Source organism: Lotus japonicus, chromosome 4, assembly GCF_012489685.1.
Source record: "Lotus japonicus ecotype B-129 chromosome 4, LjGifu_v1.2".
Taxonomy (NCBI): Eukaryota; Viridiplantae; Streptophyta; class Magnoliopsida; order Fabales; family Fabaceae; genus Lotus; species Lotus japonicus.
The window spans coordinates 35832502-35860227 of NC_080044.1; the positions used below are offsets into that span (position 1 = coordinate 35832502).

Genomic DNA, 27726 nt, shown 5'->3' on the forward strand with positions numbered 1-27726 from the left:
GGCTTTAATGGCTCATCATTCTCCATTATTCTCTTGACCAAAACTGATCAGCCATGACTAGGAGCCATAATCCCTCAATATTCCCCTTAACTCATGCAATCCTAGTCAACAAACAAGTCTCCTCTCCTCCCCTCTTCACATACTCAGCCATAACACAATTCTTGGCCTCCAAGCAACCCAAAATCACTTATCTTGGAGTCCTTGACCTTACAAATAATTATTTCCTAGCCCCCAAGTATTATCATTTCAATTATAATAATACTACACACTTCAATGCATCAAGAAAATTCACCATTCACAAGCAAGTCACATTTTATCATTTATTCTAAAATAAATAATTTTATTCATCAAAGTAGGGTCTGACACTTGGGACCACATCTTAGCCATGTGTCCGTTCACTGCCTTAGTAGTCGCTAGGTCAGGTGCGGGGTTAGGCTTGTAACAGCCTGCCCGGTCCAAGAGTGAACCTTGGAATGTCACGTGTCTAATGCTTTCTGGATAACATTGTTCTTTTATAAAGTATATAGATATTGATTAGGGAAAATCTTTTAAAATTTAGTTTCAACATAAAATAACACAACAGAAGAGAAGCTATCTAATGGATGACACGTGAATTTTTTTTTATATGAGTTAACCTGGTGCTGGCACGTCACTAAATCAGCCTGATAACAGCTCTTCTTTTCTAATATATATTGATATTGATATTGATATTGATTGAGTGATGAAACCAAAAGCCTATTCAAAACTTTGTTTTTATTTTAACTTTTGGCGCGTGGACGTGTATTCCGCCTAATGCCTGAGTTCACAAAAAGCTGCAGTGCAGGGGACACTCCCTCGTTGCAACATAAATGTGCGCCGCGACAACATTAAATATGTATTTCATTTTTCTTCTAAAATTTTGCTTATTTATTTATTTTACATGTACAGTTGTAGATGATAGATAATTGAATATTTATAAATCTAATTTTTTCCCCCAAGTTGAATATTTATAAATCTAATTTTTTCCCCCAAGTCTGTTCCCTTTCTTTCTTCTTCCAAAACACACTCCACGAGTCCACGGTTTTCTCAAACCTGTTTGCCCTAGATCCATGGCTTCCATGCCTAACCCACGCATCTCTTGCTAAGTTCAGTGCGTCCCTTTTCTGTACTTTTTCCCTTTGGGTGCTGGGAAAGCCTTCTGGTGTTCTGTACTCAAGGTACCATGCCTTGGAATCCCACTTTCACATGGTTCTGAGGATCTCGGTATTGTCTAAATTTCCAAGCTTTAATATCTCCTGGATTAGAAATTAGGTAGTTTTTACTGTCAAAGTTGTTCTTCATTGCAAAGAACTCTCATTTCAAGCTCTTTGTTTTTGCTTCAAGTGGGGGTAGAGTAAAATTTGTTAACTTTGAGGGTTTTATTGCTAGCTAGGCTGTATGTCTTTTTGGCTTCTAGTGATGAATTGTCTTTTCTCTGCTGATTTGTGACCAAATTTGAGGTTGCATGAATGCTGGGTAAGTTGCTATTGTAACTAATATCAAATTCTTTTATTTGTGTTATATTTGAGAAGCGTTGTGGTTGAGGATGGTGGTTATTGGTACTGAAGAAGAGGATAATAGGGAAGGATTTTCAAAATGGTATTGAAGGGGTGAACATTGAGATTGAAACTTTATTTTCTGGGAGGGGGGTATAATGGGTTGCATGTGTTGCAAGCCCTCTGCCATTGATGATAGTAAGGAGAGCCCAAGGGAACCTTTATCAAACAAGGCTGTGCTGGACGCACATGTATCTAGGGGAACTTCATCAAGGAGGGAGGAAGTGTATCGGGTAAAGAATAGATATGATAACAATGATGGGAGAACTGCATTGATTGATAAGCAAGGGCAAGGGAATGGCCCTGTAAGAGTGCAAGGTGATAGTTTTGAAAGGAAGAGTGAGAAAATGGAATATGCTGTTGTTCAACATCCCGGGATCGCTATTGTTCCGAAAGCCATGGAAGGGGAACAGGTCGCTGCTGGATGGCCCTCATGGTTGGCAGCAGTGGCTGGAGAGGCTATCCAGGGATGGCTACCACGGCGTGCAGATTCTTTTGAGAAGTTGGATAAAGTATGATTCTTTCCTTTATCTGGGAGTATGTTTACATTGTGACAGTGCTTTGGTTTGATGCTGATAATCTGTTCTTCATTATTTGCTTTCTTTTAATATTTTTCTATTTCCAGTAGAGTTTTAATTTAAACATTAACAAAATATTTAAATTTATTTTCTTTTATTATTTCATGCTAATTTTCCCTCCTGTTCTTGGGTCTCCTTTTTTCATCTAATTTTCTACATTTGCAATATGTTAGGACCCGAAAATCCTAACGTGGTGAAACATAAGGGAAAAATATAATAAAGGCTAATATTTTTGTATTTTATTATAAAAGACTGGAAAATAAAGATAGATAAGAACTAAGAGGCTGGTTCCTCTTAGAACCAAGAGGCTGGTTCCTCTTCAATAGGGCTGGTTCCCTTTACAAACTCAATAATCTAATCCATAACTCTAACCTAAAGAGGGCACTCCTATTTATAATAACTAATCCTAATATCAATAACTTAATCCCTAAGAAATACATGAGATATACTACTAGAATAAGAGATAACATCCTAATATAAAAGATACTATAAAGATAGATTCCTAAATTAAAATAAATTAAATCCTAATATAATTAATCCTAACAATACTCCCCCCCTAAAATCAACCTTGTCCTCAAGGTTGGAAGTAGCATAGTAGATCCAATCTTCCCCTCCCGGGTCCCATTGTAGGCGGCAATCCGAGCGAGGCGCCAGAACAGCAAGTGTCCAAGTGTCCAGATCTGGCGGCATTGGAGGAGGTCGCTTGGACAACACATTGAGTACCCATAGTGGCATCGGTATTGAGGGTGCACCCCTCCGCGTTGAATGACCAACTTTGTCCACAAATACCAATGTTAATTGTGTACCCAGATGCTTGAAATCGTCTGTATTGCCAAATTTTTCAATCATAACAGCATTCACAGACATTGACAACGGAGCATCTACCATAGAGATTGTGCTGATGTGAGGCATATTGGCAACATCTTCTTGGGGACCTTCTAGCGGAAAAAGTAGTGTCTTGCTTGGACTCATTAGAAGTCTCAGAAGTAAGCGCAACATGTTGATTGCTTGAGTCCTCCGTCAGTACGTCTTCGCTTGAGTCCTCCTTGAGTATGCCTTCTTCTTCCACCGAAATACTAGCAACGGTTTCCCCTTCGGTGTTAGAAGGCGAGGGGAGAGAAGCCTCTGGAGTCAGTGATTGTTCTTCAGCACGGCAAAATTCTGAATCAATTTCTCGAGCAATCTCCATGGCACGCAACAAAGTTGTAGGATGGAAAGAACGCAACCTAAGACGAACCACCAGTCTGAGGCCCCGCTGAAAACACTCTAACAACCGCTCTTAAGAAAGATCAGGAATATGGGCCACCAAAGCTTCAAATTCCCGCACATAAGCGTCAACAGTACTGCTTTGTCGGAGAGTGTTCAGCCTCTTGTAAACGTTAGCACGATACCCGACACCAAAACGTTGAAGCAAGAGGGAGATGAAGCGATTCCAAGTGAGATCGAGATCTTGATAACAGCAACAATAAAACCAATTAGTGGCCTTCTCCCCGTCCATGCTAACGGATGCCAATTGCAACTTATCTAGATCCCGCTGCAAATTGTGGACCTCAAAGATTTTCTCGGCCCGAGCAATCCAAGACACCGGATCCACTCCGTCAAACTTGGGAAACTCCTCGACAATAGACTGCCATTCTTTCATTGAAAGGACCATGATGGCAAGAACTTCTGGAAATAAAATAAAATTATCGCCCAGAACAGCCAATCAAAGCGTGAATGGACAGGTGCGTGTAAGCAAAACCCAATTTGGCACGCGAACAGTGATGTGAACAGTGATGTGAACAGTGATGTGAACAGTGACGTGAACAGTGACGTGAACAGTGACGTGAACAGTGACGTGAACAGTGACGTGAACAGTGACGTTTTGTTTTGTTGCAGCGAAGTGACAACTGTAAGTGGCAGGTGTGGTAGAATCAAAGAGGAAGTTTAATGGTGCATGCGGTAGCTGGCGGAATTTCGATCCGGTAGGTCGGACCAATTGTGAGGACCCGAAAATCCTAACGTGGTGAAACATAAGGGAAAAATATAATAAAGGCTAATATTTTTGTATTTTATTATAAAAGACTGGAAAATAAAGATAGATAAGAACTAAGAGGCTGGTTCCTCTTAGAACCAAGAGGCTGGTTCCTCTTCAATAGGGCTGGTTCCCTTTACAAACTCAATAATCTAATCCATAACTCTAACCTAAAGAGGGCACTCCTATTTATAATAACTAATCCTAATATCAATAACTTAATCCCTAAGAAATACATGAGATATACTACTAGAATAAGAGATAACATCCTAATATAAAAGATACTATAAAGATAGATTCCTAAATTAAAATAAATTAAATCCTAATATAATTAATCCTAATGATAGAACCCTGATTTTATTGATAGAAAACCCTAATTCCCAATTGGAAACTAGGGAGAGGTACAAGAGAAAGGGATACCAAACACCCTTCCAAGCCTAAGAGAGAACCACTTCTCTCTCTAAACCCAATTCCTAACTGAATATCCGAATGACTAATGTTCTCTACCCCTTTCTTATTTATAGGCAACAAGCCTTACTAACCCTCTTAACTAACTATCTAATTATATGATAATTCCCTCACTTAACTAACTAAACCATGCGTACCTATCAATACTCCCCCCCTGAAAATTCACCTTGTCCTCAAGGTGAAGGTGAAGGACTGAATACAAGCAACAAAATGAACAGCTATTCCACAGATCAAAAGGTGACAATCAAAGCAGCTTCCACCCGGATCCCATGGCTGAAAGCACAAAATCCAAGCATAGTAAATGTTGGGAAACATCTTCCATGGGCTGCTGTAACAAGAAAAATAAGCCATGAATGCACTAATTAGCTTCTTCCTTGAGCTTCTAATATGAATTTTGTCTTTGTCCCATTGCTGGAAGAACATGTGGCAGAAGTTCCAGCTGAAACAAACAAGTTGAGGCAGCAAGGTAGTGGCATCTTGAAATGGCAACTCAAATATGAATGAATTGACAGGTATGATCCCATAACAAACCAACAAGTTCTGAAGGAGTCCAAGCCACCCCAAAGTATATAACCCAGCACTTTGAGAACCCATGCTGTAAAAACCAGCAGCTAACTCAGCTGAATCCAAGCCCATTTCATACACAGCTCTAATTTCTACCTCTTGTGCCCACCTTCTAACCTGGGCATGACCCACCTTTAGCATAGCATCACCCTCACAGTAGTGAAAACCGGAATATAAGGATCTATTGAATGCCAAATTATCAAAGGTACTGTAGTGTGATCAAGGTTGCAAAGGAGCAATATGATATTGGAAGATTGCTTGTTCCTATCCTTCATTTTAGTCACTGACATTACTTTAGCCATGTCTTGGATACAAATAGCATAATCTCCCCATTTTCTTGCTATGGTGGCTGTGAAAATTGACTCATCATCATGGATCCCTAAATTGCTGAAAAGTCGATACTTGAACTCAGCAGGGAAATAACCACAAGGCTTATAAACCTCATTATCAACTCTTTGGACCAAGAACTCAAATTTACCCCCATATTCTATACTCCACAGAATGACAATATGGAACAAATCACCTAAATACTTGTCCTTAGCCACCACTGTTCTGCGACTTCCTCCCCCCATCCTCATAATGTGTCCCCCCGGATCAATTAATAACCCCAAAATACTGTCTTGCTCCTGTCCAGTACCAAGATGGCCTAAACTAGCAGTAAAAACTTCAATATTCAATTTGTTTGTACTACCATGGCCTTGTTCCCATCTACCAAAAATTTTATATGCATACCTGTGTTGCAACTCACAATCAGAGCTGAAGTATACTTTTGACACAGCAATCCCGTCCTCTTCAATGCTCACACTTGTAGTCAACAGCATAGTTCTCTGTAACTCTTTGGAATGAGTTCTAGTTCCTTGCTTCAAGTACATGGGTAAATTGGGTTTTGACCCAAAAGCTGATAAGTTGGCCCAATCTATTAATTTGACTCCACTATTCTGTTGTAAGGCCCAATCCCCCCTTTTAGTGTTTTGGGATTGTCCCATTCGCTTAGAAAAAATGTTCAACTCAGACCCAATCCTTGCTGGCCTCGTCTCTGTTTTGAGATCATTCCAGAAACAGTACCACTCACGCATGGTTACAGTGATCAGTTTAGCTTGTCTCTTATCTTCCACTTTCCCTTTGTTCACCACACATATAGTTGATTTCGATGAATTTAGTGGCAGAAACTGTACCTGCATGCTTGCTGCCTTCATCTCCTTCGCTTGTGGAATTGCTCTCGTCGACCCCTCTCTTGCCGTTTGCGAAGTAGCGAACTTTGCAGGAGTACTGTGCTCTGACGGATCCAATGATGGAGGCAGATCCTCCTTGCGACATTGGAGAAGACTCATCTTCAATCTGTCATCTCTCTTCCCCATTGGTGCACGACTTGCGACGATAAACTCCGCCGACGTCGACGCCCACAAAGCCCCAATATTAGGCGGTTTCGCCGGTGGACGATTTATCATCTCCGGCACGCAAACAAACGTGTTTGGTGGTTTCACCAGCGAACGTTTTGTCTTCTCCGGCCCACCAACAAATGTGTGTGGTCGCTTCCATGGTGGCTGCATGGTGGTTTCCGTCAACGTGGCCTCCGCAGCAACTCGAAACATCGTGCCCAACACATCACCATTTTGGACATGCAGGATCTTGCCACTCTTCATCTCCAATTGCGGCATTGCTACCTCTGATGCAAGATTGAAGCCCTTCATCGCAAAAGTTAGGTCAATATCTACTACATGCCTGTGGTGGCAAAGAATACCAATGTGTGTTTGGTTTGTATATTGTTTTCATTTTCAGTTAATATTTTTTTAATAACTACAAAAAATATTATGCTGTTTTCACGTTTTTTCGTGCAAAGGAAGCAGTGGAAAGTAAGATTATGTTTTTATCAGCAATTCCATTGCAAATTATTGAAAAGAGCAAATGAAGTGAAAACAAGGTTACGTTTTTGTAATAATTAGTTTGAATCAATAAACTATAAAGCAAAAGGAAAATGACTCTACTTATAATTCGTCACTTACTTCTTTGACTATGAGTATAAAGGTTACCATTATGCTAGGCTGAATTCTCTAACTTAATTGTGTGCTTTTCATTCAAATAGTTGACCTAAATTGCTTAATTTCTATGTTAAAACTTATCAAATTTCCTGGTTGTTAACAATTCTTAGTGGTAAACTCACTAGTGGAATAGAACTCTTTTTTACTGTAGTCAATGTGATTAGTCTCTGATGTTTGCTGATGGGTCCAGCTCCTCTAAAGTAAGAGATTCACTTTAACTCACTTTACAGTGTAAAGTAAGTCATCACTACCATTGAGTTGCTTTATTGACTTTTCAAAGTAGGTAATCATTACTAACGGTTGTGATGACTTACTTTACCCTCTAAAATGATTTTCTCACTTTAGAGGAGCCAAATCCTTTGCTGATAATCCTAAGCAGTTCATCATGCAAGCTATCTTTGTGAAATTGATTTTTCATGTTTGTGATCTCATTATATTTGGCATAAATTCTGGAATTTTATTACTGATTGAATTTGAATGTGACATGCTAATAGGATACTTCATTTATTACTACATTATATTGGTAAGACCAAGCTAAGCAACTACTGTCTATACTTGGATTTCATATATTCCTGAATTCATGCTCTGATGTGTTGGAGATACATATAAGTTAGAATATAGGACTTGTATACTTGTTGATTTTAGATGTTTCTGTGGTTATCTTTGTCTTTTTGACTTCAATGTGAATATTACCGTCTGGATGCTGTTTTGCCATTAATGATACATTTTTCCTCTCTCTTGTATACAGATTGGCCAGGGAACTTATAGTAATGTTTATAGAGCTCGTGATCTTGAACAAAAAAAGATTGTTGCTTTAAAAAAAGTGAGGTTTGATAATCTTGAGCCTGAGAGTGTTCGCTTCATGGCAAGGGAAATTCACATTTTGCGTAGGCTTGATCATCCAAATGTCATAAAACTTGAAGGCCTGGTTACATCAAGGATGTCATGCAGCTTATACCTTGTTTTTGAGTACATGGAGCATGACTTGGCTGGGCTAGCATCACATCCTGGACTGAAGTTTACTGAAGCCCAGGTAATTTGAGAAGCTTTATGATAGGTACACATGGTTTAGATAGTTAGTTAAGACTTAAGAGGGTCCGTAAGACTTGTTGCCTATAAATAAGAGGGGGTTAGAGAATAGGAATCATCTTGTTATTCAGTTTAGGAATTGGGTTAGAGAGAGAAGTGGTTCTCTCTTAGGCTTGGAAGGGTGTTTGGTATCCCTTCCTCTTGTATCTCTCCCTAGTTTCCAATTGGGAATTAGGGTTTTCTATCAATAAAAATCAGGTTTCTATCTTTGGTATCAGAGCACCGATTTGGTGCCTGAACCACGATTTTCCTGTGCTGTGTTTGATGGAGCAGGTTTGCAAAGAATTGAGGGCAAGAATGGAGTCGCTTGAAGCCAGGGCCGTGACGAACGAGTTACGTCTTGCGGCGGTTACGAAGAAATTGGGGGTGCAATTTGTTGCAAACCCTGATCTAGAGAAAGAAATCTCAAGATTGGAGAATAGGTTGCGAGAACTTGAACTGAGGAGAAAACAGAGGGAACAAGAAAGGCAAGAATCAGAGGCGACAATGGAGGCGGAGCGAACGGTGGCGGTGTTGTTGACGGGAACTGAGACTGCAGCGGAAGTGGAGCAAGTCGCAGCGGTGGCCGGGCAAGCTTCTGAAGCAGAGAGAAAGACTCAACCTCTGCGATTCAGAAAACCAACCTGGGAACAGAGGGTGAATCGGAAACTTCACCAAAAGAAGAGAGAGACAGTACGGTGGGTGTGCAAACATCTAAAGCAGAGGAAGACTTGACCTCTGAGGAAAGGCAGAAACCCAATCTTGAAGCGGCGAAGGAAGAACGAGTAGCGACGGTGGCGTTGCGAAAGGAATCAGAACCCAGTTCAGAAAAGGTGAAAAACCTGATCTTCGAGATGAGCCGCAGACGCACGTGCAGGACGAAACAGGGGTGGCCGTTCTCGTTCAGCACCGGCGAGAAGGTTCGCCAATGGCGGAAATCCAGACGCAATACCTTCGAGGGGGAAAGAGGACGGGAATGGGAAAGTCAAAATCACTGGTCGAGCATCCACCGCCTGAACCACTAGATTCAAGCTCTACCAGGGAGAAGAGAAGTGAGAACCTATGCCTCCAAAAGGGTAGTGGGTTCCGTCGATTCAGCATGTGGCCGGAGAAGGCGATTCGTCCGCCGGCGAAACCACCGAGCCCACCTTGTAATGCGCTGGAAGAGGCAGAGAAGTTTCCCCTTCGTTGTCGTAGGACGGTGGCGCGGCCAGTTCCGCCACCGGCGAAACCGCCGGAACTTAGGGGTGGTTGCAGCTGGGTCTTGATGTCGCAGCATGTGGGCATTGCCGCGAGTTGCACGACGACAGCGAAATCTGCGGACGACGCAGAGGAGGTCGTCATCTCCCAGCAATTGCATGAAGATTCATCAGAGGAGGATGTCCAAGTTGTGCTGGAAGAGGAGAGGAGGTAAACCCGTTCCTATTGATAGATTTTCTGGTCTGCGATTCTTTTCCAAAATCTGCAGCTTTGGGGAACAGACTTAGGATAGCAAGATTTAAGGAGATTGGTGAGTCGTGTGGGTTCTTCCTGCTCTGTCAGAATGGTTTGAAAGGGACAAATACATGTTGGCAGGGAAGAGTGACACCTGGTTTTGGGGCTGAGTGGGGGGAGAAGGCTTACTTCAGCAATTTGCTAAGCTAGTGGGTCAAGCCCAAGTCAAGGAAGAAAGTTGGAGAGTTTAAGAGGAATATCTCTGCATGGGCTCATGGGGCCAAGTCCAGCCTGTCAAGCATTCTGTGGATCAAAGGAGAATAATTGTAATGTTTTTGGACTACAACCAGTGGGATCCAGGGGGACTATGGTTTTCACCAATTCCTCAAGAGGTTGTAGCAGAAATTGAGTATCAACGTGGTTTGGGGATTAATGGCTTGGAGGGGTTGGCTTTTGAGGATTTTTCTTGCTTGCTACTTCAATGGGTGAAGGGCCAGAGCTTGATTTGTTCCAGTTATTTGGGATTATGGCCCAACTCTTTCTTTATGCATGGCGTACTTTTTACACTTGGTAGTAAAAGCCAAGAATGATTTGAACTCTATGTGCCAAACTCAGCAGATTGGTGGCCACATTGCATTCCTTGGATGTCTGCACACTTTTCAAGCTAACACTGATACTATGTATAGAAATGGCTTGGGGTATATTAGCTTGGGGTGGCTAGTTTTTGAAATTCTGCTACGTTGATACTTCAACGGTTAAGGGACCACAACAGAATTTATTTCAGTTGTTCCAGGGATTGCATCAACACATCATACATGGCTGACTTTTTGCAAAGGGAGCAAAACTATAGGTTGGAGTGGTATTCAGTTCCAGAACTTCTAATTCATAGACAACCAAGTGCTACTATGTCTTGTCAATCTAACGCTTCCATCGAATTAGATGCTAGTTTTCAAAGCTTGGGCTCTCACAGTTCTGAGTTCAATGTTTTGGTTGGGAGGCAAAAACAGAATTGGAGGTATCAACATATTTGTGATAGTTGGACATTTTCACAACTTGAGTCACATGATAGTAGAGGGTTGATTTTTAGTGCTGGCTCAAGTATGGGACTTCTTGAGCCTTTGTTGGCTAGTTTTGGGACAATACCTGCCAATTCTTTCATGTCTAAGGTTTGCTTTTGAAGATGCTGCTACAGTGCTATTTCAACCTCTTTGCATCAATTGGAACTTCTGTTACTTATTTTTCCAGCAATGGTACTTAGGCCACATTAGTTTCAGCAGGACAGTGAAGATTTTTCCCATGTCATACATGTTTTGGACTCTTTGCTTTCGGCTATGGGAATCTGGTGGAATAGTGGTGCATTTTCTGCATTGGCATTCAATTGGATTCAATCCTTCACCTTGAGGACAAGGTGAATTTTTAGGGGGGAGTATTGATAGGTACACATGGTTTAGATAGTTAGTTAAGACTTAAGAGGGTCCGTAAGACTTGTTGCCTATAAATAAGAGGGGGTTAGAGAATAGGAATCATCTTGTATTCAGTTTAGGCATTGGGTTAGAGAGAGAAGTGGTTCTCTCTTAGGCTTGGAAGGGTGTTTGGTATCCCTTCCTCTTGTATCTCTCCCTAGTTTCCAATTGGGAATTAGTGTTTTCTATCAATAAAAATCAGGTTTCTATCACTTTATTGGTTTTTATTTCTCTGTTCTTTTTACTGAAAATATAACTTATTATATACTTCAGGGAAGATGCTGCCACTACTTTCTCTTCAATTTTTAATGTGATGATCATCCATTTTTTTAATTCTGCTATTTGCACTTTTAAGCTAACAGTTGAAGATTATTTTCCTATTTACTTCCTAAATGAATTAACTGAATTTTAATTCCTTTTTTCTTCTTGTAATTGAAAATAAGTTGAAGAAACTCCATGCAAGGATCAAATTTCCGCTGTGGACTGACATAGTTAAAGGAAAAAGCTACAAGCAGTGATGGATTTCATAAGCATGAAATTATTGAGGCTGCATATATACACACAGATACATAAAAATGTAGTATTCAAATATAATTTTTTTACTGGAGCAATTAATACATATAATATAGAATGTTAAAGAAAATATAAAACTCATGTGGGGGAAATTTCCCCCAAAATAGAATGTAAGCATCCATCCTTGTCTACAAGACACATGTTCGTAAGTAATCATGAAAGTTTAATTTTCTGTCTTTGGGTTTGGAATTTTTATTTATTTATTTAAAATTTAGAGGAAGAAACTTTATAAAAGAGAGACCCAAAACTTAGTTGAAGATAGAATGCTACAAGACAAATAAAAAAGTTCGGACAGAGATTTAATTTCTTATTGGAACTTGGCAGGTTAAATGTTACATGCAGCAACTTTTACACGGACTTGATCACTGCCACGACCGTGGTGTACTGCACCGTGACATTAAGGGATCCAATCTTTTGATTGACAATAATGGAATGTTGAAAATTGCAGACTTTGGTTTAGCAAGCTTTTTCGATCCTAATAAAATTCAGCCACTGACAAGCCGAGTTGTCACTCTTTGGTATAGGCCGCCTGAGCTTCTACTCGGAGCTACTTATTATGGCACTGCTGTAGATTTGTGGAGTACAGGTTGCATACTTGCTGAGCTATATGCAGGCAAGCCTATAATGCCTGGTAGAACTGAGGTATGCATGCATAGATTTTACAGTTCAAATGTGGCATTTATCATCTCTGTTTTCAACTGTTAAAAATAACTAAGGTGCACTATGTATATCTATACTTCCCATTTTTTAAGAAAATTTAGCTTGTACTAGTGTTTTACTTGTGGTAGCTTTTAAAAATTCATTAAACACCAATTAGGTCGTCTTCACGAATACATAGATATTATGTTATTTATAATATGCTACTCACGTTCGTATACAGTTTATGCATAGTGCTTGGTTCTATAATAAAATGATGCGAACCTACAACTTTCTGTCTTGTAGGTGGAGCAACTGCATAAAATTTTTAAACTTTGTGGTTCACCTTCCGAGGACTATTGGAGAAAATCTAAATTACCTCATGCCACAATATTTAAGCCTCAACAACCCTATAGGCGCTGTGTTGCTGAAACGTTCAAGGACTTTCCTGCACCTGCAATAGAACTGATCAAGACCCTTTTGTCCATAGATCCTACTGATCGTGGAACTTCAGCATCCGCGTTGAAGAGCGAGGTGTGAAATTCTTGAGTGTCCTTTATACTGTTTACTCTCTTATTTTAATGAAATGCAACTCTATTAGTACACATGAAGATTTGATGTTGGTGTTGGAAAAAGCATCAGTTTAACTTAACAAACGTTGGTTTTGAGTTCCTCTAAAAGTTGCAACGTAAAAATGTTATATTGTCATCTTTGCACAGTATGCTTATGTTATATAAACAAACCCATGCTCCTGTATTGTCTCTATATCATGTGTATTCCTGAAGGTGTACACTAGTATTGTCTCCAGCACCTTAATATGGTAGAAAATTAATATTAATTTATTATTATATTTATGTGTTTATCACTTATTGGTTAGTATTTGTTCTGTATCTCTTGCTGAACTAAAGTTTTGCACTGCTTTTTTGGTTGTAGAATATTGGTTTTTCAAACTTAAGCATCCATTGCTCATGACTTTCCTTTTGTTTTACTTGCAATTTAGTTCTTCTCAACAAAGCCTCTGCCTTGTGATCCTTCAAGCTTGCCAAAGTATCCTCCTAGCAAAGAATTTGATGCCAAAGTACGGGAGGAAGAAGCTAGAAGGTGTGTGTTCAAGTTTTGTGTGGAATTATAGTACTTATATATTTTAAGTCTGGCCGAATGTATTATTAAAAATTGCGGTTCTGAAGGGTCCCTTTATGCGTGAGTGTTTTGATTTCAGTTTTTTTGAGGTTATCTAATTAAATAATCTCTACAACTACTGTTGCTGCTTGTCTTTGCTTAAAATATTGATTCTTTCTTTTCAAAATGCAATTGCTTCATGTTTTGAGTTATGACCTACTCTGGCGTACTGGCAGTGAGGAATCTTCTATATTATCCTTAGAATAAATCTTCCATGCAATCCGCAGGCCCCCGCCCCCCACCCCCACGGCCCCCCACATACACACACAAAAAGAAAAGAAAAGAAGAGATGTACCCAATACTTTGCTTACAACCATCCATTTTGCTTTCTTTTTGAAAACTATTATGGAAGTACTTCCATTCACGGCTTATCGTGTTTGCCCCAACTTGCTAATAAATATATAGAGTGGGCGTAGTTTATTTTTAACAATCCATATGATTCATGATATGGGTGTACAAGTTATCAATCAACCATGCTGAATTATATCTGTTCTTATAATCAGGCTGATACCGACACTTGTTGTTTATACTTTAGTGTTCTCTTAGGTTCTCTTACTCGCTTTCTTGGAGCGCTTCTAAAGTTTAGTGTAAGAATTTTGTTTACGGTGTTGGTTATGATATTATGCAGACAAGGAGCAGCAGGAAGCAAGGCCCAAAGACATGATCCTGAGAGAAGAGTAAGAGAATCTCGAGCAATTCCCGCACCTGAGGCCAATGCTGAACTGGTTTTGTCAATGCAGGTAGATAATTGTGGATTGCGTGATTCTAAACCAACTAGGTCATGGATATGGCCTTGCAGTTTATGTATGATATTGTTTTGTTTGATTAGATCCATTAGACTTTCTAGTGCATGAATATCTTTTGAATAATGATAGGTACCAGCATCGAATTAGAAGAAAATGACTATTATTCATGAACATAAATGAACTACACTTATTGGTTATTTGAGAAAACCAGCACTCTCCCTCCTAGAATTCCCTGAAACAATATAGATGATGATAAGTACTCTGGTTAGTTAGGAAGGTTAGTACATTGTTAATTGGTTAGAGGGTTAATGAGGCATGTTGCCTATAAATAAGAGGGAGTTGGAGTGAGCTTGGACATCTTTGTATCATTTGGGAATTGGGATTAGGAAGAGGGTTGGGACTCTCTTGTATTTCTCTCTGATTCGCTAATTGGGAATTAGGGATTTGGGTGAATAATATCAGGGTTCTATCATTGGTATCAGAGCACCTTTCCAGGTGCTGGGGGTACCATCAAGAAGGAGATAGCTGGAGGTTTCATGAATTCAATCTCACTCACCAAAGGCAAGGAAGGAAATCATTTATCTTTTGGAGGAACGGCAGAAGGAGATCACAGAGCTCAGAAAGGAAGATGTGTTGATTAAAGATCAGTTGAGAGATCTTGATGATAGAAGACAAAAGAGGAAACAAGAAGGGAGAGTGGAAGAGGTGTCACGGAGGGAGAGGCCGCACCGGAGACAGCTAGCGGCAGCGGAGGCGATTCAGAGGCCATCGAAGGTCGCAGCGATGGTTAAGCAATCATCTGAAACAGAGGAAAACTTTTCCTCTTAGATGCAGAAACCCAATCTTGAAGCACAGGGTGGAAATTTGCTTCAAAGAACAGGGTTGAGTCCCAATCTTGGGGAAGAATCGCAGAAATCTGAGGTGCAGCAACTCAATTTTGAAGCAAACGATGAAAGAAGAGATGTTGGGGAGAGGCTTTGACTCTGACAGAGACAACATTGGAAGGTTCATCAGCAACCTAAGACGATGGAGAAACGCAAGCATCCTTCGCCACCGACGCTGAATAGAGGGGCAGCCAAGGTACCGTCAACGGTGGAGCTCCGGCGACAACATTTCGCATCCATTTGGAAGAAGACGTTGAGCGAGAGAAAGATGGAAACACATAGACGTCCTCCTACTAAACCACCTATTGACGAGGAGGAATGTCCTCGCTGAGAATGCAAGTAGGCGAAGAACCCCCCACTACTGTGTGATCCGCCATAGCATGACTTTCTGTTGAGGAAGATGAGATCGCTCAAATGGCCGCCACCGAAACCACCTAACATCGAGGTGCATTCAGCGGTTTGTGTGTCTTCGTGGGCAGCAAAGGTGGAGTCGTTGCATGCCAGAGGGTCGTCGAATGAGTGGGTCAGGAGACCACAATCAAAGTTGCTGTATCCATATCCTTGCAGGCCAGAGGAGGCAAAACGGCCACCGGCCAAACTGCCAGACTTGTGGGGTGGTGACAGTCGTAACTTGGCGCAAATTCTGGATGTGTTGAGCTGAGAGGGCTGAGGGAAAAATTTGGACTTACAAAATCAATGGGCCAAGCCCAAATCTCAGATGAGAGGAATTGGGCCTTGCAGGAGATTGGACCCAACTTGGAAAAGGACTGCGTGTTTTTATTGAGGCATGTAGCCTATAAATAACAGACATTAGAGAGTTAGGGGTATCTATGTATTCATTTGGAATTTGGGTTTAGAGAGAGAAGTGGTTCCTTGCATTTGTCTGGGTTTACTTCTATTCCTCTCGATCGTTTGGGACTCAAAGAGGCAGACTTGAAGCCTTACCCAGGAACCCTTGTTGGTTTCACGGGTGATCGTGTGAATGTACGGGGTTATGTGGAAATTCCAACCGTTTTTGGCGAAGGAGATTTCGTCAAAAAGTTCCAAGTTAAGTACCTTGTTCTCGCCTGCTGAGCAAACTACAATGCTCTACTCGGCCGAGATATGCTTAACAAGTTGTGCGCAGTAATTTCTACCGCCCACCTGACCATCAAATATCCGGCCTGCAATGGCAAGGTTGGAATTTTACATGTAGAACAAGAGGCGGCCAGGGAATGCTACCTTAGAAGTGTGGCTCTTTATGGAAAGAAGACCGCTAAGGAAAGCCATAGAATCACTGAGATCTTTCCGCAAGAAGGATTTACTTTGGACCCAAGGGATGACATTGATGACCTTCGCCCTCAGCCTTTGGAAGAAACTAAATCAGCAAAAGTCAAAAACAAGGTATTGAAGATTGGTAGTGGCTTGTCAAAAGTCCAAGAAGAACGGTTAATCGCCCTGTTGGGCGACAACTTGGATTTATTTGCTTGGACAATCAATGATGTACCGGGAATTGATCCCAGTATAATCACTCACAAGTTGGCTATACGACCAGGGGTGAAACCGGTCATACAGACAAAGCGTCGAATGAGCGAAGAAAAGGATAAGGCGGTGCAAGTGGAAACCGATAAACTGATCAAAGCTCAGTTTATTCGTGAAGTACAGTATCCAATGTGGCTCGCCAATGTAGTGATGGTCAAAAAAGCTAATGGGAAGTGAAGAATGTGTACGGATTACACAAGTTTGAACAAAGTGTGTCCAAAATATTCTTATCCCTTGCCCAATGTTGATAAATTGGTGGATGGGGCTTCTGGAAATGAACTTCTAAGCCTCATGGACGCCTATTCCGGGTATAATCAAATCATGATACATCCCCCAGATGAGGAAAGCACGACGTTCATGACCAATCAGGCTAATTACTGCTAGTCTGCTACAAAACCATGCCTTTTGGCTTGAAAAATGCAGACGCCACCTATCAGCGCCTGATGGACAAAATTTTTGCAAACCAAGTTGGAAGGAACATGGAAGTATATGTCGACGATATGATTGTCAAGTCTACCAGGGCGGACGACCATGGTGAAGATCTAAAGGAAGCATTCGCTCAATTAAGAAAATACAACATGAAGTTGAACCCAGAGAAATGTTCCTTTGGGATCCAAGGAGGAAATTTTTTAGGGTTCATGATAACATCAAGAGGAATAGAAGTAAACCCAGACAAATGCAAGGCGATTTTAGACATGAAAAGTCCAGCTAATATCAAGGAAGTGCAACGGCTAACAGGACGTTTGACTTGTTTAGCTCGTTTCTTGCCGATGGCGGGGAGATAAAGTAGCCCCATTCTTTACATGCTTAAAAAGAACTCAACATTTCAATGGACTGAGTCATGCGAGCAAGCCTTTACCAAGTTAAAAGAGTTATTGGCAACACCGCCTGTGTTATCCAAGCCTACACTAGATGTCCCTTTAATTCTTTACTTGGCGGTCACAGACAAAGCAGTTAGCACAGTATTACTTCAAGAAGAGGAGAAAAAGTATAAGATTGTTTATTTTGTCAGCCATACCCTGCAAGGCACCGAATTGCGGTACCAAAAAATCAAAAAGGAAGCTTTGGCAATTCTGAAAACGGCAAGGCGCCTCAGGCCATATTTTCAAAGTTTCCAAGTGAAGGTTAAAACTGATATTCCACTGAGGCAAGTACTACAAAAACCTAACTTGTCAGGCCAATTAGTCAGTTGGTCGGTAGAATTATCTGAATATGACATCCAGTATGAGCCAAGAGGAACTGTTACAATCCAGAGTTTGATTGACTTTGTTGCGGAAATGACACCTTCTAAAGGCAAGGGAGTAATAGGTGAGTGGATCTTGTCTGTTGACGGATCTTCAAATGACAAAGGAAGTGGGGCGGGAATAACTATTGAAAGCCCGGACAAGATGCTCATCGAGCAATCTATGAAATTTGAATTCAGGGCGAGCAACAACCAAGCAGAGTATGAAGCATTGATAGCCGGATTAAGACTCACCGTTCAGTTGGGAGTTCAGAAGCCATTCATCAAAGGCTACTCACAGTTGGTGGTTAAAAAAGTAAAAGGGGAATACCAAGTGAAGGACCCACAACTTTCCAAATACTTGGAAATTGTGCACAGGCTAATGATGGAGATTAAAAAAGTCAGGATAGAGCACATCCTAAGAAGTCAAAATGAGTGGGCAGACATATTGGCAAAGTTGGCTAGCACTGGACGATTGGGCAACTATCAAACAGTCATTCAAGAGACTCTTCCTCGCCCAAGTATTGACCTTGTTGAGATAAAGATAAGGGCGGTGAAGGCTATAACAGATGGGGAACCCTCATGGATGGAACCGATTAAAAATTTTCTTCAAAATCCCCCAAAAGAAGACAATTTGAACACAGGAGAAAGGCGTAGGGAGGCCAGCTTCTACACACTAGTGGGCGACGAATTGTACAGGCGAGGAATAATGTCTCCATTACTCAAATGTGTGGACATCAGTGACGCCAAGGGTATCATGGCGGAAGTTCATGAAGGTGTGTGCTCCAACCACATAGGAGGGTGATCTTTAGCAGTGAAAGTACTGAGAGCAGGATTTTACTGGCCAACAATAAAGAAAGATTGTTTAGAGTATGTTAAAAAATGTGAAGTGCCAAGTCTTTTCTGATTTGCATAAAGCCCCGCCAGAACACTTAACAACCATGATGGCACCTTGGCCATTTGCTATGTGGAGAACGAACATTCTAGGTCCATTTCCAGTAGCGAAGGCGCAAATGAAGTACATCATTGTGGCGGTGGATTATTTCACTAAGTGGATAGAGGCTGAGGCATTGGCGACCATTACAGCTGCTAAAGTCAGAAATTTTCTATGGCGAAGGATAATATGCAGATTTGGTGTCCCAATGGCATTGGTGATGGACAATGGGACTCAGTTTACCAGTAATTTGACAAGAGAGTTTTGTGCAGACTTTGGGATTGAGATGCGGTTTGCATCAGTAGAACATCTTCAAACCAATGGGCAAGCAGAATCAGCTAACAAAGTAATTTTGAATGGTTTGAAGAAGAAGTTAGATGAAGCGAAGGGTCTTTGGGCGGAAGAGCTGCCAGGCGTCTTATGGGCATATAACACAACTGAGCAGACAAGTACGGGAGAAACGCCATACCGGTTGGCTTATGGGACTGATGCCATGCTACCGGTGGAAGTTGAGAATCAAAGTTGGCGGGTATCTAGGTTCAATGAAACCGAGAACGGGGAAAATCTGATAGCTAATTTAATCATGCTACCCAAAGAACAGAGGGAGGCACATCTAAGGAATGAGGCTAGAAAAGGAAGAATCACACGAAAATTTGCAACAAAGGTAGTGCCAAGAACAATGAAGGCGGGAGACTTAGTGCTTCGGAAAAGAACATTACCAACCAAACACAACAAACTCTCGCCCAACTGGGATGGACCCTTCAGGGTGATCGGCGACATAGGGAACAGAGCTTACGAATTGGAGCAATTGAATGGAAAAAGGGTTCCTCGAACTTGGAATGCCTCGCATTTGAAGCAATATTTTAGTTAAGAAGAAACAACAAAAAATTAAAGAAGTCGCTCTCTTTTTTCCTTTATGAGGTTTTTAATGAGGCGACAAATGTAAAGAAAGGGACGATAGTTCCCATGTTTTGAAAGAAAGCGTCGCCACTGAGTACACAAAGCCTTGGCAATTCTAGTGGCCACTAGAAACCAAGCCTCGTCGATAATTCGACTAAGGTAACATAAACCTAAGCCTCAAAAACTCAATAAATAACAACAACCAAAAGCAAAAGCAATAACAACATAATTTAAAGAAATAAACTTCATTAAAATAAATAGGGCGCGGCCCACACGTACAAAAACAAAATCGGGCGGAGCCCAGTACAAGGTAAACAAAACAACATAAAAGTAACTTAAGCAAGGTCTTCGTTGTTGGTGGTGTTGTCTTGGTTCACAGAGGCATTGGAGTCTCTTCCTTCTTCCTCGCCATTCTTATCCTCGCCATTCTCATTCTCGTCATTTTCTTCCTCCGACTCACTCTCAGAATTAAACTTAGGAAGGAGGTCAAGATCAACATCATCATCGCCAACCACTTGGCCATCCTTAATCTCGTTTAGAAAACCAATGCGGGAGAGATCAAACCCAGGGTCCACAACACTAATCTGCTCTTTAGCTTTGACAAAGCCTTGAGCAAATTGATGAGATGCACGCCCAAGGATGAAAGCCTTCAGGCGCTCATACTTCTTCGCCATCTTTTGGCACTTTGTCTGAGCAGCAGTATGTTTAGCATCGATTGTGTCCTTCAAAGACTTAGTCTTTTGCAGGAGCAAGTCAGAAGTCGCCAATTCCTCAGTTACCTTGGCGCATTTTTCTTCAGCCAACTTCAAGTGCTTGTTGGCAGTGTCAGCGTCACCCTTTGCCCGCTCATAGGCAGCCTTCCAATCAGCCGCTTTCTTCTCAAGGCGGTGCTTAGCCGAATGTATGTCCTTCACATACTGGATCATTCCCGCCACATTACTGGCGGCCAGAAGGGCATGATGGATGGCCAAAGAGGCAATGTTGGGAGGACCTTAACCAACGACGTCTTTGTGGACTTTGTTGTCAAAAGTTCGGTTCATAAAGTCTAAACCGTCAAAACAAGGGTCAGATAAATTTAGCAAGGCAGGAGGAGCCTCACCTCCAATGGCTGAACTAGAGCCAGCATGAACAAAGGGTCGTGGGCGATCAATCAACGCATTTGGATCCTGATGGGGCGGCGGGAGATTGCCATTTCCCTTCTTTTTCTCAGCAGCCGATTTGACCTTTGAAGCCAGGCCGGATTGGTTCAAAGTCGCCTGGTGCAAAAGCTTGTCACCAGAAGCTTTCTCAGAAGCGCTGAAGTCCTTTGACGCTTGGGATCCCTGACATTACCCAAGACATAATTACCCTCTTGTCTTCTTTTTTGCTCAGCCTCAGCAGTCTTCTTTTTCGCAACCTCAGCAGCTTGGGCGAGATACTCCTTCATCTTCAAAGGGCCAGCATCAACCTTACTTTTACCCATCTTAGCTGCACAAGAAAAAGACAAGTTAAGTATGACGAGTAGATGATAATTGAAAGTTACACACAGGAATCATTAACTTACTAAAAAATTGATTCAAGGTGCCAGTTTTCGACGCCTCAATCAAGTCATGACCAGAGAATACCGGCAACGATTGAAGATAGGCAGCAACCCCTCGCTCGGAATCATCTAAAGCCTCATAAGAAACATAAATTTTCCAGTGAGGATTTTTCGTCCAGTAAAAGGGAAAAAGAGGGCAATTGTTGGAATCCCGGAACAAATTACTTAATTCTGGCGATTCAACAATCTTAAAGAATTTTTTCTGCCAGACTTTATAATGACTTTTAAGCGCGGTGAATCGGCTCATTTTCTTACGGTCTAGAAGTGGAACCCACTTGATTGAGGTAGGTTTTGTAGTAACAGACTTATAAAAAAGAAAGAATAGAGGATAAGTGGGTGTGAAGCTTAGATGTTCACACAGAATTTCAAAACAACGAATAAAGCCCCAGGCATTGGGCTGGAGTTGGCAAGGCACCACATTTAAAAAAGATAAAACATGACATATGAAAGGAGAAAAAGGAAGTTTAATATTCAGATCAGTAAAGAAGTAACCATATACATAGAAAAAGTCGGGCGACTCATCTGACGTCTCCTTTCGTAAGGTGACGCAATCATCCTCGCCGCAGGGGAGAATGTTTAGATGCAAGTCATCATTACAAGAAGTGGCGGGATTCACTTTCGTGAACCCTTGGGCTGATACTCGATGGAAGTTGATACTCCCAATACTACCCCAAATGGAGCGCCATAAACACTTATCCTCAACCAAATGCAAATTTTTCCGCCATTCCGGCGAGGATAGACCCTCATTGGAAGAAAGAACGGAGTCAACAGAGCTGGCGGGACCGGACTCATCACGAATGGAGGGCGAGTCAGGAATTACGACAACAGAAGGCGAAGACATTTCACCGCCTGATAAGGGGAGGAAATTTTTAAAGATGAAACGCTAACGCTATTCAGGGACATCCTGGGTAGTCTCATGCAAGGAGATGAACGGTTTGAAGGGAGAAGATAAACAGAACAAAGACAGAAGAAAAGAAATCAAAAACGGGAAAGCAAGATGCAAAGGACTCACTGGAGGAAGGATCGTGAGAGTAGATGACAAGAGCGTGAGCCAAAGGAAAGCACCGAGCAATGACGACGGCCGGAAAGACAAACTTGATCGGAAACTGGAGAAAATTGATCTTCAGAGAGAAAGCAAGAGTTTTAGCTTTTTTGAAATGTTTGAAAAGTAAAAATGCAAAAGGGAGAAAAAGGGAGGTTTTATAGGTAAAAAGAGGAGAGAGAATGAGTGGAAAAAAGGATTATGAAACGACCGGTTAAGAGAGAGAATGAGTGGGAAGAGGATGAACCGACGGATTAGGAAAGATTTTGAAAAGATTTGAAACTTTTTGAAAAGATATTGAAAAAATGAAAAGGTATCCCATGATCCTAGGTTTACACCAAACAAGGAAACTCCTCGAGAAGCACACACGTGCAAAATCACATTCATTACTAATGATGGCAAAATCTGGGAAAATGGGGATGCGTGTGTCAGTAAGAAGGCATGATTGACGTTTGATTGACATCTGATAGAAGAAAGCCAGGCGATCAACGGAACCTTAACATGAAGATTCAAGGTAAGCAGCGACACATGGCAACATATAAATAGGGCGCCGCTGATCAATTATGAAGACAAGGTATACAATTACGTCACGTGATCTTGTTCTTTTCACACCAAAAAGCAAAGGCTTCATCAAATCAACAGAGTGGCTGAATTCCTCGCCCAGGCGACACAAGTAGCAAGAAGCTAAACTTTCAAGCATGATAAAGACATTTCGACTCAAGTATATTGAACCTCATGTCTTGGGGGCTTGTGGACCGGGCGGGGCACAAGCTACCCTATGACCGCCCAAGACACCAATAGAATAGGGTGAGGCATCAATAATGGAGGCACGGGCGATAATGAACGGTCTGATGGTCCATCGTCCTACTGGTGGTCTCACTTGCTAGCTGGAAGATTCTGTTGGGTTTGTCTTATTTGCATAGGGATTTGGGCCTTGATTGTAAGGCCCAAATGTAAGAACAATCTAGATGAGAACCACACCCTCTATAAAAGGGAGGTCCTTACCTTGTATCTAACAACTTTACTACCATTAATGAGAATATTCCCTTTTTATTACATCATTTCTATATTTGTGCTCTGCTAGGGTTAGTCATTGTACCTTTCATACCTAGATAAGCCCTAGTACGGAACATTGCCTATAAATAAGAGGGAGTTAAAGTGAGTTTGGACATTATTACAATAGCCCCATTCTCATTGTAGGTTCTACAATATGAACCTCTATCCCTCCATAACTGTCACCCCCATTCGCACTGTAGGTTCTATTAGATGACTCCCAATAGTCCACCCGTAAAAGATTCACCTTGTCCTCAAGGTGGGATCTAGGACAAGCTTCTACATAAATCCAGCACACTTCCGCTAGTTGTTTCTGGTTCTGCCCCCTATCATGGTAGCCACTAGTGATAGCTGAAACAAAATTCCACCTAAATGCCACTGAAAGAAGTGAGCCATTATACAAATGGGCAATAGTACTATCCCCAAGGTCCCATTGATCTTCTTCTAAGCCTCCATCAGCAGTGCGCTCTATATTTTCAGCTCTTTTCATTCTCTCATAGCAGCTGCAAAATTCCCTCTTCAGCTTGCTAACTTTTTCTATTGACTTGAGCTTGGCCTATTTGTTTATCAAGGGCTTGGAGGGAGTATCCTCTGCACTGTGCTCTATCTCCACTCACCCATTTGTCAATTCCTCCATGCCAACAAGTATTGGCTGCCACCGAACAAGTCAGAGACATCGGAAACAGGACACCTGGCTCACCTATCTCCCTCTTGAAGTTTTTAGCCTTTGTCTTATCCCACTTTTTGTTACTGTTCAATTACCTCGTGGTAGCATGTATCTTTCCGTCAGCTCCGTCACCAACAAAACATCAACCACCACGGTTAGGCAGTTCTAACGGTGGCCGTTTCATCTAGGACAACCTTACGTGCAAAACAGTATAACGGTTTCGGAAGGGGCTGCTTGTTTTACCAACTTAAGGTCGGGCACTCCTTGGTCGAGGACCATGTCACAACTGCTGACCCATTTTCATCCTTGCCCAGCCCTAAATCTGGTTGTTCTGCAGGTGTTTCTGGGCTGGTCTTACAGTTCGAAACTTTCTTTTGTGCAGTCAAACAGACCCTTGCTTTTTGTTCTGTCACTGTTTCGAACATCGACGTTGCTTTTGTCATTCGACGACCATCCATGTCAGGTGGATCTCGTGGTGCTCAACCTTCACTTTTCTTGCTTCATCATCATGTGTTTCTCCTCTACGGCCATTGTTACTTTTTTCTCCACCTTGCTGCTGTATCCGTAGCCTTGGCTGGTTTTTTGACAAGCCGGTTGCTTTCTTTTCCATGATTTCTGCTCTCCATTATTCCTGTTTCTTTTCTACACTCATTTCTGACTTCCATACTTCAGAGTCTCTTCAGAAGAGTATCTATGACCATTGTGCCTACACCATGGTACGACAATTTTGGTGGGGTTGACCCGCTCATTTTCGCAGTTTTTTTTTTTACATATTTCTCTGATTTCTTGTATCCTTTTCTGGTTCTTCAGAATTTTTCTCGGCTCCTCCTTTGAGAGAAACCTTTCATCCATTGAAACCACAGAATTTCATCTCTGCGTTTGCATTTTCCAAGACGTCATCTTTTCTTGGGCTTTCTTCCTCCCAGAATCTTGAACCTGTACTGGTATGTAAGGTTACAATTCTGGTTGGAATTTCTTCACCAAGGCCTTCACAAACTCCCAGCATTTTGCTTTTCGGTTACTTTTTTTCCAGCAAAACCGCCAAATGTGAGCATCACCTTCCAAAGCCTTCTCAGCCCCTCTGAGAACTTCTCCTCAGCTATACTCCTGGCCTCGTAATGCTGATCCACATGGATGAACCACCAATGAGCATCCCATCCATCAAATGTTGAAATCATCTCCAAGATTGGAGCTCTAATACCAATTGATAAGAACCTTAGGACAACCATACCAAAAAAGCTAGCTATTGTAGCGGGAGAGCCCAAGGCCTCATTACAAACCCCATATTAGAATCCCATACTTCCAATGTGGGACTCAAGTCCCATACCTTACAATTGGGTCCTAACATTGCACCATGCTCAGCAGCCCTGGTGCCATCCTGGGCTGGTTATGCACTAGCCCTTTGACTAGTCCTGCACGAACACTGCAATGTTGACGTCACCACCCACACCGCTCATTTCCAGCTGTGACAAGGTGGAAGACTCTAATTCCAATTGATAAGAACCGGTAGTGAAGGAGAAGAAAATGACTATTATTAAAGAATATAAATGAATAATACGTGCTGGTTATTCGAGAGAACTAGCACTCTCCTATAATTCCCTGATACAATCTAGATGACTCCCACTGAGTCCCTTTTCCTTGCTAACTCACTAACACATTCACACTTTAGGTTAGTTAGCTATTATTACAATAACAACCTCTATCACGCCATAACTGTCACTCCCCTATTCCTATCAGATAAGCACTTTATTTAGGTCATCCATTCAATATGCGCATGTCATATTATCTTGGGGTATTCAAAGAAGATTTATCACGCATTCCCACTAGGTAGTGGGGATCTTAGGATTCAGACATTACAGCGAGAGAGATTGAAGTTTTATTGGGCAGTATGAATCAATTACAGAAATCTTATTTGAAGCACCTATTACTGTTTTACAAATCGCTAAATCTGTGCAATTGTCAAAATTCAAAACTGAACTAGGTGAAAAACTACACACTCATCTCATCCTGTTTACTCAACTCATTTTTGTTGACATCTGTTTTTCTTCTGCTGAAAATATAAATAAATTTTTTTCTACAGAAGAGACGAGGGCTGACTAGTTCTCAAAGCCGGAGTGAGAAGTTTAACCCTCATCCTGAAGAAGCTGCTTCTGGATTTCCCATTGACCCACCTAGACCATCACAAGCTGTAGAAGCAAATGCAGATCCCCAGATGCTTCAACATAAAAGAGCCTCTCATTCAGGTCCACTGACTCACCGCTCTGCATGGGCTAAAGCTGGGAAGAACCAGGATGACGTGCAAAAGATTTCAGCCGGAGGTGACTTATCAGCAGTTTCGGGCTTAGTCGCAGCCAGAAGGAGTATGTTGTCTGATGATCGCAGAGAAAGGTCTGGATCGTCACAAGCAGAGGCTCCAAAACTAATTAGCAGGTTCCCAGGATCTTTCAAGGAGGCTTCTGATTCGTTGATGCAAAAGGATCAGAAGCATCATCATATACATGCTTCTCAAAATGAAGAAGGAAGAGGCAGCAACAAAGACTCAAATCTTGTAAGTTGGACATTTTTTGCTTTTCCATCTTCTCTACCTAGATAAGAACAGCTTGTTTGTGTATTTTGTAATGGTATGAAGTGGAATCTAGTTTCTGACTCTGGTTTAGTTTTGTCTAATATTTCTCTCTATCTATTCTTTTTTCACAATGCTGCAGGTTGGTTATGGATCCAAGGGTTATAAAATTCATTATTCTGGTCCATTGCTAGTTCCATCAAACAACATGGATCAGATGTTGAAAGACCATGATCGCCAAATTCAGGAGGCAGTTAGAAGAGCGCGTCTGGACAAGGCGAAAATGAAAAGACTTCAAGCTGACAATTCATTATTTGTTTCTGGTCGTTAAGATGTAGAGCCTAATGCAGCAAAGCATCATTAAGAATATCTGATTCTCCCCGTCCATTCCCCCGTTTTTATTTTTTATTTTTCCTGTACAGCGAGTAAGTATCCCTCGCACAATGCTACTCCGGCCATGTTAGGTAACTCTATAGCTTAAAAATCTTCCCTCTCACTTTATTACATCACGTCACCTGTTTTCTTTCCACTTACAGCTGCAATTTATGTGGTCATTGTTGTTGTAAAGCTTATCAGCCTTAAGCTGCAGAAAACTGGGGGCAATGTCTTCTCTATGTTTAACTTACTATAGAGTAATTATCACTGGAAGATTGCTAGAGAATTAGTTGGAAATGTCAACTTTCAAACTAAATTGGAAGTATTATTTATCTCTGCCTTGATAACATTTTCAAGAGAATTAGATTACATAAATTAGGGGCGGCAATACGGACTAACTCATCCTGTGTCGCCCAGTTTTCAACCCACCTTAAACGGGTCAAGTTGAGTTGGCTCGCTAGAGAATTAGTTGGAAAACTCGCTCGCCCAATGGAGGGTTGGCGAGTTGGTGGGTTGGCTTGGGAGTGTAGAATATATTAATAATGTGATGTAAAACGATTAAAGAAATAATATTGCATGTTTTTTTGGTCGATCAGAAAAAATTTGGCTTAAATTGCTCATCTGCTGATCTAATGTGATTGTGCAAAATG

At 41.5% G+C, this 27726-nt stretch overlaps 1 protein-coding gene across 4 annotated transcripts; it reads left to right on the forward strand.

The window, feature by feature from the left end:
• The first annotated feature begins 993 nt into the window (after positions 1–993).
• Positions 994–27408, forward strand: LOC130713767 (probable serine/threonine-protein kinase At1g54610). 4 transcript variants are annotated; one of them, XM_057563563.1, is made up of 9 exons: positions 994–1290; positions 1551–2086; positions 7986–8270; positions 12100–12417; positions 12718–12945; positions 13412–13512; positions 14219–14330; positions 26219–26686; positions 26844–27408. In XM_057563563.1, exons 2-9 carry the CDS (start codon positions 1673–1675, stop codon positions 27030–27032), a joined length of 2115 nt encoding a protein of 704 aa, XP_057419546.1. In that variant the 5' UTR covers positions 994–1290; positions 1551–1672; the 3' UTR covers positions 27033–27408. The 4 variants fall into 4 exon arrangements, with proteins under 4 accessions (XP_057419546.1, XP_057419547.1, XP_057419548.1 ...); XM_057563564.1 differs by having other exon boundaries at positions 994–1196; XM_057563566.1 differs by lacking the exon at positions 1551–2086 and having other exon boundaries at positions 995–1242.
• The last annotated feature ends 318 nt before the right edge of the window (positions 27409–27726 follow it).